Source organism: Macaca thibetana, chromosome Y (genome assembly GCF_024542745.1).
Source record: "Macaca thibetana thibetana isolate TM-01 chromosome Y, ASM2454274v1, whole genome shotgun sequence".
NCBI lineage: Eukaryota > Metazoa > Chordata > Mammalia > Primates > Cercopithecidae > Macaca > Macaca thibetana.
Window position 1 is genome coordinate 11534855 of NC_065599.1, and position 16061 is coordinate 11550915.

General features: G+C 46.7%; 1 protein-coding gene across 1 annotated transcript in view; it reads left to right on the plus strand.

The window, feature by feature from the left end:
- DHRSX (dehydrogenase/reductase X-linked) overlaps positions 1-16061 on the plus strand; it is a 435219-nt gene that overhangs the window by 364312 nt on the left and 54846 nt on the right. Inside the window, exon 5 of the mRNA XM_050777740.1 lies at positions 9736-9837. Coding sequence (XP_050633697.1) covers positions 9736-9837 — 102 coding nt within the window. The remainder of the gene's footprint in view (positions 1-9735; positions 9838-16061) is intronic.

The following is a 16061-nucleotide window of genomic DNA, read 5'->3' on the forward strand; positions in this document are numbered from 1 at the left end:
ATCTAGGAGTTCTTGAAAAATATACTTGGATACTGTGTTATTCTGAAGAAAATGCTGTGGAAAATGGCCCATCCTATCATAGCTTCATCTCGATTCAGCACTTGGTTTATGATTTTCAAGTTATCCCCGTTGGGGTTACAAAGTTGGTTACACAGATCCAAACCATGCCTTCATAGGTGCCCATCCTCCTTGTTCCGTTAACGTTTTAGACTTGAATCATTGCTGTCTTGTGTGACTAGGGCCATTTCTACTTGGTTTTTGCTTGTTTGGCTGATAAATGTGAACGTTTTAACAATTGTTAAACAATCGTTTTAACCATTGTAATTCCTCCTTCTTAACACTCTGTATCTTTACCATCAAGATACAGACATCACTGAGATCACACCACTGCACTCCAGCCGGGGCGACAGAGCAAGACTCAGTCTCAAGGGAAAAAAAAAAAAAAAATATATATATATACACACACACACACACACACACACACACACACACACACATATATATATCTATATATACACACACACACATATAAATGATCACAATTAAGTGGGCTTCATTCCTGCCCTGTTCTTTGTCCAAACAGATGTTTCTGAATGTCAGGGGTGAAACTCAATTTCTAGCACCCGGTGAGCATTGTGCCTTCCCCTGCTGCAGTCCGTGATGTATGGGCTCGTCTTCCCCTAGGGATGCCAGCCATACCCTGTTCGCCTTACCCTTCCTACCAGTATCACCCTTGGTGCAAGGAAGCTCCTGAATGGATGCAAAAAAAGAGACGCTGATTGCAAGAATGCACAGATGCGGATTGCGAGAATGAGCAGAGCCCATTGGTTGCCTGTATTAGTCCGTTCTCACACTGCTCGAAAGAAATACCTGAGACTGGGCAATTTTTAAAAAATTTATTTTAAGTTCTGGGACACATGTGCAGGATTGTACATAGATAAACATGTGCCATGGTGGTTTGCTGCACCTGTCAACCCATCACTTAAGTATTAAGCCCAGCATGAATTAGCTATTTTTTCATTATTATACTTTAAGTTCTGGGATACATGTGCAGAATGTGCAGGTTTGTTCCATAGGTATACACATGCCATGGTGGTTTGCTGCACCCATCAACCCATCATCTACGTTAGGTATTTCTTTTAATGCTCTCCCTCCCCTAGCCCCCACCTCACAACAAGCCCTGGTGTGTGATGTTCCCCTCCCTGTGTCCGTGTGTTCTCATTGATCAGCTCCCACTTATGAGTGAGAACATGCGGTGGTTGGTTTTCTGTTCTTGTGTGAGTTTGCTGAGAATGATGGTTTCCAGCTTCATCCGTGTCCCTGCAAAGGACATGAGCTCATTCTTTTTCATGGCTGCATAGTATTCCATGGTGTCTATGTGCCACATTTTCTTTATTCAGTTTATCGTTGATGGGCATTTGGGTTCATTCCAAGTCTTCACTGTTGTGAACAGTGCCACAATAAACGTACATGTGAATGTGTCTTTATAGTAGAATGGTGTATAATCCTTTGGGTATATGCCCAGTAATGGGATTGCTGGGTCAAATGGTGTTTCTGGTTCTACATCTTTGAGGAATCGCCACACTGTCTTCCACAGTGGTTGAACTAACTTACACTCCCACCAACAGTGTAAAAGCGTTCCCAGTTCTCCACATCCTCTCCAGCATCTGTTGTACCCTGATTTTTTGATGATTGCCGTTCTAACTGACGTGAGATGGTATCTCATGGTGGTTTTGATTTGTATTTCTCTACTGACCAGGCATTAGCTGTTTTTCCTGATGCTCTCCCCGTCCCCGACCCCAGCGCACAACACACCCCAGTGTGTGTTGTTCCCCTTCCTGTGTCCATATGTTCTCATTGTTCAGCGCCCACTTGTGAGTGAGAGTGTGTGGTGTTTGGTTTTCTGTGCCTGCTTTAGTTTGCCGAGGATAATGGCTTCTAGCTTCATCCATGTCCCTGCAAAGGACATGATCTCGTTCCTTTTTATGGCTACATAGTATTCCATAGTGTATATGTACCATTTTTTAAAATCTACTCTATCATTCATGGGCATTTGAGTTGATTCCACATCCTTGTTGTTGTGCTGCAATGAACGTATGTGTGCATGTATCTTTATAATACAATGATTTCTGTTTCTTTGGGTATATACCTTGTAATGGGATTGCTGGGTCAAATGGTGTTTCTGGTTCTAGGTCTTTGAGGAATTGCTACACTGAGACTGGGTAATTTATGAAGAAAAGAGGCTTAATTGGCTCATGGTTCTGCAGGCTGTACAGGAGGCAGAGCAGCTTCTGCTTCTAGGGAGGCATGAGGAAATGGATAATCATAGTGGACAGTGAAGGAAAGCAGGTGTCTTACATGGCCCTTAGCAAGAGAAAGAGAGACAGAGAGGCAGTTGCGGTGGGCTGGGGAGATGCTACACACTTTTCGACAACCAGATGCCACGAGAACTCATTCACTATTGCAAGAACAGCATCTAGGCGAAGGTGCTAAACTATTCCTGAGAAATCCACCCCCATGACTCAATCTCCTCCTACGAGGGTCCACCTCCAGTGTTGGGGATTCCAATTTAACATGAGATTTGAATGGGGACACAGATCCAAACCATATCACTATCCATCCATCAATTCATCCATCCATCTATCCATCCCATCCATCCATCCATCCATCCCATCCATCCATCCATCCATCCATCCATTTATCCATCCGTCAATCAGTTCATCTATCCATCAATTCATCCATCCATCCATTCATCCATCCACCCATCCATCAATTCATCCATCAATTCATCCATCCATCCATCCATCCATCCACCCATCCATCAATTCATTGATCCACACATCCATCCATCTATCCATCTATCCATCTATTCATCCATCCATCCATCCACCCACCCATCCATCAATTCATCCATCCATCCATCCCATCCATCCATCCATCCATTTATCCATCCATCTGTCCATCAGTTCATCTATCCATCAATTCATCCATCCATCCATCCATCCACCCATCCATCAATTCATCCATCTATCAATTCATCCATCCATCCATTTATCCATCCATCCATCTCTCCATCAGTTCATCTATTCATCAATTCATCCATCCATCCATCCATCCACTCATCCATCCATCCATCCATCCATCCGTCCGTCCATCCATCCATCCACCCATCCATCAATTCATCCATCCACCCACCCACCCATCCATCCATCCATCCCTCCATCCACCCACCCACCCACCCACCCATCCATCAATTCATCCATCCATCCGTCCATCCATCCGTCCATCCATCCATCCATTCATCCATCCATCTGTCCATCAGTTCATCTATCCATCAATTCATCCATCCATCCATCCACCCATCCATCAGTTCTTCCATCCGTCCATCCATCCATCCATCCATCCACCCACCCACCCACCCACCAACCAACCCATCTGTCCGTCCGTCCGTCCGTCCGTCCATCCATCCATCATCCATCCATCCATCCATCCATCCATCCATCCATCCATCCATCCATCCATCCATCCATCCATCCACCTGTCCATCAATTCATCCATCCATCAGTTCATCCATCCACCAACCCATCCACCAACCCATCCATCAGTTCATCCATCCATCCGTCCATCCACCCGTCCATCCACCCGTCCATCAATCCATCCATCAATCCATCCATCCATGCATCCATCTGTATTAGTCTGTTCTTGCATTGCTATAAAGAAATACCTGAGACTGGATGATTTATAAAGAAAAGAGATGTAATTGGCTCATGGTTCTGCAAGCTGTACAGGAAGCAGAGCAGCTTCTGGGGAGGCCTCAGGAAACTGACAATCGTGATGGAAGGTGAAGTGGAAGCCGGCATGTCTTACATGGCCAGAGCAGGAGCAAGAGTGCAGGGGAGGTGCTGCATCCTTTTAAACAATGAGATCTGGAGAGAACTCACTCACTATCAGAAGAAGAGCACCAAGGGGATGGTGCTCACCCATTCATGAGAAATCCACCTCCATGGTCCAAACACCTCCCCCCAGGCCCCTCCGCCCACAGTGGGGATTACAAGTCAACATGAGATTTGGGTGGGGACACAGATCCAAACTATATCACTGCCTCACAAGCCAGTGATCTCAAGTAGAATGGTGATGTTCATGTTGCTAGTGGCTATAAGCCTTTTTTCTCAAAGAGCAAGAAAAATGCGTCTTCCAATTTAAAAAAAAAAAAAAATGCAATCACACTGCTGTTTTCAGAAGCTCAGTGTGTGCATTTACCCATCCTTTGATCATTGGTTCCAGTTTTTAGCAGTAGTGTGGATTTTCCTCTTTCTTACATCCCCGCAAGTGTTTTTGCAGAAAATTACAGCAGTCCATCAGGAATTTGTATCCAGATGACGCTGTGCTCAGAAACAGCGCTTTCAAACTCCGTGGCAAAACTGCCTCTCCCCTAATCTGCAGCAGATTGATAACTGTCGTAGGCACAATAAAAATGAATTGCTAAAAAAAATGCATTTAAGAAACGTGCCAACTAGAAGCTCTCAGTGTGTCTTTTTAAAGTCATTGGGTTGAGCAAAGCTTAAATGACTGTCATTATTTTTTTTTAAGTTTCTAAACATTTCCTTTCAATTTCTGAACATGTCTCACCACAGACAGCTTGCAGTAACCGTTCAGAGAGTGGCAGCCGTCTGATTCAGGAGTGTGCATACCATCATACCATCCAATCAATATATTGCTTTATTTATTTATTTTTTGAGACAGTCTAGCTCTGTCGCCCAGGCTGGAGTGCAGTGGTGCGATCTCAGCTCACTGCAGCCTCCACCTCCTGGGTGTAAGCAATTCTCCTGCCTCAACCATCCAAGTAGCTGGGATTTCAGGTGCCTGCCCCCACGCCCAGCTAATTTTTGTATTTTTAGTAGAGACGGGGTTTCACCATGTTGGCCAGGCTGGTCTCGAGCTCCTGACCACAAGTCAGGAGCCTCGGCTTCCCAAAGTGCTGGGATAGCAGGTGTGAGCCGCTGCACCTGCCCATCCAGTATTTCTCTAAGGAAAATGTTGGAAGTACTTATTTCCTTTTCCTTGATGGCCTGGTGACTTGACACAGATGGGCTTCATTCTCCATGATGAGGAAGCTGTTCTATCACCTGAAAACTTGCCTTCCAAGAGAAGGTTAAAGTGTATATTTCAAAATATGGACTTTGGGCTGCCACGTTTGGCTGACTCTTGGGTGTTGTGGTACTTAAAGTGTCCTAGATCAGCCACGATACAACAAAACCTAATCACTGTGTCTCCACCTGAGATATGTGCTGCAGAAAGCGCCAGTTCTTGTGATATGGGAGCCATGACCACCTCCGTTCTGGGGACCTGGGACCCCAGGGGTGGATCTGAGTATGTTATCAAGAGCTAGATGAGGCTGGGCGAGGTGGTTCACACCTGTAATCCCAGCACTTTGGGAGGCCGAGGCGGGCAGATCACAAGGTCAGGAGTTCGAGACCAGCCTGGGCAACATGGTGAAACCGTCTCTACTAAAAACCCACAGATTAGCGGGGCGTGGTGGCATGTACCTGTAGTCCCAGCTGCTCAGGAGGCTGAGGCAGGAGAATGGCTTGAACCCGGGAGACGGAGGTTGCAGTGAGCCGAGATCGCACCACCGCACTCCAGCCTGAGCGACAGGGTGTGAGTCCATCTCAAACAACAACAGAGAACTAGGTGAGAAGACCTGGCGTGCTCCTGCAGTGCAGCCCGCCGTGATCATACAGAGACCAGAAGGCGCAGCATGGCACGTCGTGGCCCGTCACTCTCATCTCTGCTCCATGTAGCCGTAAGACCAAACCTGCATCTGTGGTTGCACACGGTCTGGTAGTCTCCTAACCTGCTTCCAGAGACACACCTCGTGGAAATGTGCAAGGCTCAGCAAAGAAAAGCTAATATCTAATGATTCAGGTATTTACCCAGCTTTTTTTTTTTTTTTTTTTTTTTTGAGATGGTGTCTGGCACTGTCGCCAGGCTGGAGTGCAGTGGTGTGATCTTGGCTCACTGCAACCTCCGCCTCCCAGGTTCGAGCGATTCCCCGGCCTCAGTCTCCCAAGTAGCTGGGATTACAGGCATGCGCCACCATACCTGGCTGATTTTTATATTTTTAGTAGAGGCAGAGTTTTGCCATGTTGGCCAGGCTGGTCTCAAACTCCTGACCTCAGGTGATCCGCCTGCCTCAGCCTCCCAAAGTCCTGGGATGACAGGCGTGAGCCACCGTGCCTGGCCTGCTTTTTTCTTACTGGCACGAGAACTTAGAGTGATACAAATCTTCTGAATATTTGGGCTGCATTCTGCAGACGGTGACACCTTCTGTTTCCATGGATATTATTTATAAAACATTTTTGTCACCTGCTATGAATTGTCACCCTGCCCAGATGCTTTAAAGGGACAGTTTTTGAAATCAACATGAGTTTGGGCAGTGGGTAATTGCATACTTAATACAATTAAACATTAAAAAGGGGCTCCTTCTGCTTTCCTATCAAGTGAGGCAGCAGGGTGATAGACGTAGGGGTGAGGGATGCACCCTGTATTATAGGCCAGGGTTCTTTAGAGGGCTAGAACAGGATCAATAGCTATATATAAAGGGGGTTTATTCAGCATTAACTCACAGGACACAAGGTCCTACGATACGCTGTCTGCAAGCTGAGGAGCGTGGAAGCCAGCCCGAGGCCTAAAGCTGAAGAACTTGGAGTCCAATTTTTGAGGGCAGGAAGCCTCCAGCACGGGAGAAAGCTGTAAGATGGGAGGCTAAGCCAGTCTAACCTTGCCACATTCTTTTGCCTGCTTTTTATTCTGGCCGTGCTGGCAGCTGATAAGATGGTGTCCATCCCGACGAAGGGTGGGGTCTGCCTTTCCCAGCCCACTGACTCAAATGTTCAGCTTCTTTGTCAGCACCCCCCAGGCACACCCAGGATCAATACGGATGAGGTTGACCTCACCGTCTTATGTAGGACACCAGTCCTACTGGATGAGGGCCTCACCCTTATGAGCTCCTACGGGCCCTGTCTGCAAATAAAGTCATCATGGAAGTTTCAGGGTTCTGATGATGAGTGAGGGAGGGCGCGGTTCAGTCTATAATGATGTCCTGTATCTATTGCAAAGAAAAAATGAAGGCGCTATTCCATTCCTCCAAACCAGGGAGGTTTGCCAGAGTTACAGACAAAAAGGTTTTTTAGGGGGGTACAGTTCATTCCGTAACAATGCTCTCTCGCTATCGCAAAGAAGAAAGGAAGGGGTCATTCAGTTCCTCCAAAGCAGGAGATTTGCCAGAACTCCAAACAAAAGGAATTTTTTTTCCATCTTGATCCCTATTTATCAACACGTGCCTCCTTATCTTTCCAGCTGACTTCCTCTCTTGGGTAGCATTAATTTCAGAAATCTGTATTTCTGACTTGCCCTCAGGAAACCCCTTTAGATGTTAGAAATTCTTCTGTGGATGAAGTTATCTTTTTTTTTTTTTTCTCTCTGGGACATAATCTTGCCTTGTTGCTTAGGCTGGAGTGCAGCGGCGCAATCTCGGCGCACTGCAACCTCCACCTCCTGGGTTCAGACAATTCTCCTGCCTTGGCCTCCTGAGTCGCTGGGATTACAGGCACCCACCACCACGCCCGGCCAATTTTTGTATTTTTAGTAGAGACGGGGGTTTCGCCACGTTGGCCAGGCTGGTCTTGAACTCCCGACCTCAGATGATCCGCCCCCCTCAGCCTCCCAAAGTGCTGGGATGACAGGGGCCCGCCACCACACCTGGCCAGATGAGGTTACCTTCATGAGACTCAGGGTTTGCCGTCTGTCGCTGAGTTGCAAATAAAAGAAAAGTTGGATGAGTTATTTGTGGCGTCAAGAGCAACACTTAGAATTGTAGAGTCGCTTTCTCCATTGGAGGCTGTGGTGTGAGGGCTACAGGCTGTGTGAGTGTCATTCACCACGCTAGGTGCCGAAAGGGGCATCAGACATAGCAGCTGCGTGAGTCTCCTCTCTTCATATGATACCGTCTCACTGTCAGAGTCACAGTGACAGAGGCATTTGTTGCCAAGGATTCACACTCCAGTAGGGTTAACATTTTTCTTCTGTATGAGTTCCTTAGGGTTACTGTAAAAAGCACATCTTCTCTTCTCTCAATAAGTTTTAAGTGACATTTAAAAATATTCAAGCCTGTGACTTGACCTAATTGTTCAGCATTTGACTCGTTCTATTAAATGGAGCGCCTTGTCAATTTCAAGTCCTTTATACTTGCAATTGTTAAGAGTTAAAAGGTAGTTGGTTTTGTCGCAGACAACGCGTTAAGGAATCCTTCCACGTTTTTCCCGACTTTAAAATTAAAGATTCTCAGGGCGCTGTGTAGAGCAGTGAAAATAAGACCTCGCGTGTGTGTGCGCGTGTGTGTGTGCGTGTGTGTGCGTCTGTGTGCGTGCGTGTGCGTGTGTGTGCGCGTGTGCGTGTGCGTGTGTGTGTGTGCGCATGTGTGCGTGTGTGTGTGTGCGTGTGTGTGCGTCTGTGTGCGCGTGTGTGTGTGCGTGTGTGTGCGTCTGTGTGTGCGTGTGTGTGTGCGTCTGTGTGCGCGTGTGTGTGTGCGTGTGTGTGCGTCTGTGTGCGCGTGTGCGTGCGTGCGCGTGTGTGTGCGCATGTGTGCGTGTGCGCGCGCGTGTGCATGCGTGTGCGCATGTGTGCTTGTGCGTGTGCGCACGCGCCTGGAGGAGAACGGGTGTTCCACTTGGGTGAGAGGATTGGCTGTGAGCTTCAGACCAGGAAATGTGTCATCTAGCCAAGCACCTGGCTGAGTGTGCCGGAGTGAGGACCTTGAACAGAACCTTCCTTTTCTGTTATTATTCGCTACAGAGCTAAAAGGGCCAAATATATCCTGTGAAAACCTTCTTTTTTTTTTTTTAAATAAAAGACCAGATCCCTCCTTCAACTGTACACATTTTTAAATAAAATCATATTGAACTAAAAAAAAAAAACCCAAAACTGGGGAACTTGCAGAATAGAAATCTATCCTCTCCCAGGTCTGGAGGACAAGAGGTTAAATCCAGGGTGTCTCGGGGCTGAGCTCTGTCGGGACGCTCTAGGGCACGATCCTTTTGGCCTTTCCCAGCTCCTGAGGGCTCCAGACATCCCAGGGCTTGTGGCTGCATCACTCTAGTCTCTGCCTCTGTCTTATCATCATTTTCTCTCATCTGTCTCAAGCATCCCTCTGTCTCCTTCTTATAAAAACCCCAGGTTGGGCACGGTGGCTCACGCCTGACATCCCAGCACTTCGGGAGGCCCAGGTGGGCGGATCATCTGAGGGCAAGAGTTCGAGACCAGCCTGGCCAACATAGTGAAACACTGTCTCTACTGAAAAAAAAAGAAAAAAAAAATCAGTGAGCTGAGATCCGGCCACTGCACTCCAGCCTGGGCGACAGAGCAAGACTCCATCTCCAAAAAAAAAAAAAACCAAAATATAAAAATTAGCCAGATGTGGTAGCATGTGCCTGTAATCCCAGCTACCCGGGAGACTGAGGCAGGAGAATCGCTGGAACCCGGGAGCCAGAGGCTGCAGTGAGCTGAGATCACGCCGCTGCACTCCAGTCTGGCAACAGAGCGAGACTCTGTCTCAAAAAGAAAAGAAAAGAAAAGTGTGACTTCCCAGGTGAAATGGAAATGGACCTGTTTAGAAATTGTCTTAATCTCTGAAATAGGTTGGAAGGTAACCAGGCATTTGTTGTTGTCCTTTTCCAGTGGAATTTTTATTCTGTGACCTGGCTTCCATGATGTCTATCCGGGACTTTGTCCAGAAGTTCCAGATGAAGAAGATTCCTCTCCATGTTCTGGTCAACAATGGTGAGTCCCGGTGAACTTGCTGCAAGCCAGGGGTTAATTGGAAGGACGGGAGCTCTAGCTTTCATGTGAGAGAAGTGTCTGAGCAAAACAGGATATCCATGGAAATTATTGCACAGACCTGCTATTTGTGGTCACTGCTTCATGTCACAGATGGCTTTGGAGGACCATCATTCTTGTTAGTATGTTACTTTTAAATAATGGTCACCGGATAACATGTTGTATGGAGCTGACACGTTCACTTGTCCACTTTGACTAAAGTGTATTACGCACACGCTAAGGGTTGGTGTTTCCCCAAATGTTGTCTTGCAAAATCATCACCACACTCCCCTGAGACTCATGATTTGGGCTCTAGAAGCTCATTCTCGTTTATCTCTTGATTTTACTCCTGTTCAACATCCTTACCCAGACGGGTGGAGTCAGTATCTCCCCTTCCCCGTCTTCAGTCTGCCCGTCTGCCAATCTTCAACACAAACCACCCTTCATCCTGAGCCCTTGTTTAAGCCTCGCTGAGCTCTTGATGTCATTGCAAACCTTGAGCCCTTCTTTGCGCCACGCTGAGCCCTTAACGTCATTGCAACACTTAATATTTCTCCTCGCAGTACTGATGCCCGTTACTCTCATCCCCTGCTACAGTCCATTTTATTTTTTATAAAAGTTAACCTGAACCCTCCACACTGAGGAGGTACAGTTATTGACATCTCCAAACTAAGTAAATACATAGAACTGAAGTTCTCAGAAATACACCGAAAAACATGTGTGCTAGTAGAATTTAACACATCGCTTTCACAGATGGAGACCAGATGGAAATTTAGAGAGGAAATAAATAGTGCCATGAATACAGTGGATAGGACAGACATAAGTCAAACAGTGAGCCCGTCGAGACAGCACCTTCCTTTCAAATATATGAAATATTTATCAAGTTATTGATACTTTAGATGGCAGACAAAAAAATCACCAAAAGGGTCTTGGGATTACCCAGTGTAATTACTCAATTTCCCACCTAGACCATTAAAGATTCTTAATTCTGCAAAACCCCTTTTGCTTTCTGAGATACTGTTGTCATTAATTCTGGACATTAGGATATGGACGTGTCTGCAAGGAGGGAGAAAACATTATTCTCTGTGCTAAAGTCGTAATACCTGTCCGTTTCCATCTGCCAAGATGTGGTAGCTTCCATCTAATTTTTTTTTTCCTCTTTGTCTTGATGTGTTTTGTGTTTTTCTGCAACATTAATGGGATCGGAGGATAGGAAAGTGGATGAGATATCCACGCTTCCCCTCAACCCACTTGTTTAATTGGAAATTATTATGCTACAGTTTAAAGGAGAAGCATGGGATATAAAACTATACATAGAGTGTGACGCCAATTTATGCATAAAAATATGTGCAGACATAGCTGTGATGTGTGAGTGCATGTGTATTTGTATATGTATTTGATGTATGATGTCTATGTATTTATGCATAAAAATATGTGCAGACATAGCTGTGATGTGTGAGTGCCACTCAAATAGCTATAGACACCACCATTTCCATGTACTTAGCCTGGTAAGAAATATCGTATTATCAATGCTAGTGGCTGTTGTTGGAAGGTCCGGAATGATTTTAACTTTCTGTGTCTTCTCGTTGGAGGTTAATAACACTTTTCAGATTTGCCATCCTGGTGGGATCTTAAGCTTCTATGCAGGAGTCAATGATTTCCCAGTCAACACCCATTTGGAATCTTCTGTCTCAGCATTGGGTGTGGACTTCCTTTGCTGAAGCCCCATCCGTATTTTAAGTGATTAGAATTGTAGCATTATAAGTCAGCAAATGTGGAGACCACTTAGAGGGACCGTGGAGATCCTGTGCAACCCAACGTCTCATTTCTTCATTGCGTGTAACATTCTTACTCATTAGTAATGGGAGCAGTTTATCACAGAGCAGTTGGAAATGGACATGCATGACTGACATGGTGCCCTGTGCAGAGACACAGAAAAACAGAAATGTCTATCCTCTTAGGGACTTTTCTGCAGCTACTTCCATCCATTTGCTATGGCCTTGCATCCACCAGTAAGCAGAAAAAACTAGGAATCTCAGGCCGGGTGCGGCGGCTAACACCTGTCATCCCAGCACTTTAGGAGGCCGAGGCAGATGGATCACAAGGTCAGGAGTTCAAGACCAGCTTGGGCAACATAGTGAAACCCCGTCTCTACTAAAAATATAAAAATTAGCCGGGCGTGGTGACGGGTGCTTGGAGTCCCAGCTACTCAGGAGGCTGAGGCAGGAGAATCGCTTGAACCCGGGAGGTGGAGGCTGCAGTGAGCCGAGATCATGCCATTGCACTCCAGCCTGGGCAACAGAGCAAGACTCCATCTCAAAAAAAAAAAAAAATTAGGAATGTCAGATATGATATGTTTCTCCAGCGGACTCTTACTCTTTTCTGGGGGGAACAGAATTTTACTGAGCAATGAGTATATGAACCACATCTGTGACAGTGGATACAGGCTAACACCAGCCTCACCAGTGTATTCTCCATCACTCAACCACCACTGTGACAGTGGATACAGGCTAACACCAGCTGACACAGCCTCACCAGCGTATACTCCATCACTCAACCACCACTGTGACAGTGGATACAGGCTAACACCAGCTGACACAGCCTCACCAGCGTATTCTCCATCACTCAACCACCACTGTGACAGTGGATACAGGCTAACACCAGCTGACACAGCCTCACCAGCGTATTCTCCATCACTCAACCACCACTGTGACAGTGGATACAGGCTAACACCAGCTGACACAGCCTCACCAGCGTATACTCCATCACTCAACCACCACTGTGACAGTGGATACAGGCTAACACCAGCTGGCACAGCCTCACCAGCGTATACTCCATCACTCAACCACCACTGTGACAGTGGATACAGGCTAACACCAGCTGGCACAGCCTCACCAGCGTATACTCCATCACTCAACCACCACTGTGACAGTGGATACAGGCTAACACCAGCTGGCACAGCCTCACCAGCGTATTCTCCATCACTCAACCACCACTGTGACAGTGGATACAGGCTAACACCAGCCTCACCAGTGTATTCTCCATCACTCAACCACCACTGTGACAGTGGATACAGGCTAACACCAGCTGACACAGCCTCACCAGCGTATACTCCATCACTCAACCACCACTGTGACAGTGGATACAGGCTAACACCAGCCTCACCAGCGTATACTCCATCACTCAACCACCACTGTGACAGTGGATACAGGCTAACACCAGCTGACACAGCCTCACCAGCGTATTCTCCATCACTCAACCACCACTGTGACAGTGGATACAGGCTAACACCAGCTGACACAGCCTCACCAGCGTATACTCCATCACTCAACCACCACTGTGACAGTGGATACAGGCTAATACCAGCTGGCACAGCCTCACCAGCGTATTCTCCATCACTCAACCACCACTGTGACAGTGGATACAGGCTAACTACACAGCCTCACCAGCGTATTCTCCATCACTCAACCACCACTGTGACAGTGGATACAGGCTAACACCAGCTGACACAGCCTCACCAGCGTATACTCCATCACTCAACCACCACTGTGACAGTGGATACAGGCTAACACCAGCTGGCACAGCCTCACCAGCGTATACTCCATCACTCAACCACCACGTTTACCTTTTGCAATGGCTGTTGCTTTCCTAGGATGCTCCTCTGTTCCTTTTCTCAACAGATTTTAAACAAGGCACACAGGGCTCTCAGATAGAAAAATATTCTGGAAACTGGGACAGGGTAGGATTTGAATCAAAAGAGTCTTGTTGTTGGATTGGCTTTGTACCCTATCTCTTCTGTAGAGAATCTCATGCACATATAGGGTTTACTTCTTCCTAGACTTATCTAGATCTTCCTTGCATGCTAAGACTTTTTACCTTCGCTCAATGCTTCCGAGGCACCTCAAGGCAGGAAGTCCAGTGTGGAGTTCCTGAGCCCATGGCTGACACCGGTTCTACAGGAGAATATTTCCTTCTCCCGTTTTTAGAAGACTGTCAGCATTTCTTCACCCATGGCCTCCCACCTGACCTTAAAGCCAACAATGATAGTGGCTCACGCCTGTAACCTCAGCACTTTGGGAGGCCGGGGCAGTTGGATCACGTGAGGTCAGGAGTTTGAGACCAACCTGGACAGCATAGTGAAACCCCGTCTCTACTAAAATTACAAAATTAGCTGGGCGTGGTGACGCATGCCTGTAATCCCAGCTACTCGGTGGGAGGCTAAGGCAGGGGAATCGCTTGAACCTGGGAGGTGGAGGTTGGGGTGAGCTGAGATCGTGCCACTGCACTCCAGCCTGAGTGACAAGAGCAAAACTCCATCTCAAAACAACAACAACAAGAACAACAACAACAAAGCCAGCAGTGAGACACCTTTGAATCTCTCTCTCTCTTGTTCTCTCTCTCTCCCTCTCTTCCCTTCTCTCTCTTTCTCTCATCTTGCCTTCTCTTTTTTTAATCTCCTTCACTTACTCTTGTTCTTCTGCCTGCCTTGTAGAAGAAGCGTTGTGATGATTTGGGGCCCGTCAGGATCATCTCAGATCGTCGCCTCATCTCAGGATCTTCCACTGAATCACATCTGCAAAGGCCTTTTTGCCGTGACAGTCACATTTTCATGTGTTCCAGAGATGAGGACATGGACATTTTTTTCATGTTTTCAGTTATTACTCTACCAAATTGGGAATAGGTTGTGGGCGTCTTTGGGGCCATTATCCTGTCTACCACATGAGATTAGGATGTGGACATCTTTGGGGCCATTATTCTGTCTCCCATATGGGGATTAGCATATGAACATCTCTGGGGCCGTTACTCTGTGTTGCACATGGGATTTAGGATGTGGACATCTTTGGGGCCATTATTCTGTCTCCCATATGGGGATTAGCATATGAACATCTCTGGGGCCGTTACTCTGTGTTGCACATGGGATTTAGGATGTGGACATCTTTGGGGCCATTATTTTGTCTACCACATGGGGATCAGGATGTGGACATCTTCAGGGCCATTATTCTGTCTCCCACATGAGGATTAGGATGTGGACATCTTTGGGGCCATTGCTCTGTCTACCACATGGGGATTACAGTGTGGGCATTTTGGGGGTCATGATTCTGTCTGCCAGATGGATAATGTGGACCTGGACATCTTGGGGTGTGCATTATTTAACCTGCCATACCTGCCTACTCTGCCCGTCACATACTTCACTTGCAGGAAAAATACAATAAACAAGATTCTTGACCTCATGGAAATCATACTCTAGCACAGGAAAAAAACATTGGGTCGATAATCATTGTGTGCAGTGTCCTGCCTTACAAAACACAGCTCTTGCAGTGTGACAGCACAGTCGTGTAAAGTACAGAGAAGATTGCATCCCATGTCCCACGCCTCCCTGGAATGCCCCAGCCTGTGCTGCTCAGAACCGCATTTCCAGGAGATGATCCTGAGAATCCATTTGTTACAAGGTGATGGCTTGAAATAATACTTTGCACTTTCTTCCTTTTATCTTTTTGTTGTACATCGTTCAAGAGGTTACCCAGGCGGTGGCTATCCTGAGCTCTACCTCCTGTCAGATCGGTAACAGCATTAGATTCTCATAGGAGCGCAAACCCTACTGTAAACTGCATGAGCGGGACGTAGGTTGTGCACTCCTTATAAAAATCTAATGCCTGATGATCTGCGCATGTGAGGGATCTAGGTTGCATGCTCCTTATGAGAATCTAATTCCTGATGATCTGTCACTGTCTCCCATCACCCCCAGATGGGACTGTCTAGTCACAGGAAAACAAGCTCAGGGCTCCCAGTGATTCTATATGATGGTGACTTACAGAATTATTTCATTATATAGTACAATGTAATAATAATACAAATAAAATGTACAATAAATGTCATGCACCTGAATCATCCCAAAACCATCCCCCAACCCCACCTCCACCACCTCTGTTCAGAAAATTGGCTTTCACAAAAGTGGTCCCTGGTGCCAAAAAGGTTGGGGACTGCTGCCCTAAACTGTTTCCCCAGAACCTTCCCTCCAGAACTCCTGTTAGTCAGTCACATGCCTCAAGTCTCATGGAAAACAGCCCCAGCTGAGCTCAACAAGGGTGACTTCCAAGGCAAGAAGGAGCTACACTTTGTGCTTTTCTTTTTTTATTCTTAGACACAGCAATCAAGGTTTCGCAAACATAAAATACTTCAGACGTAGA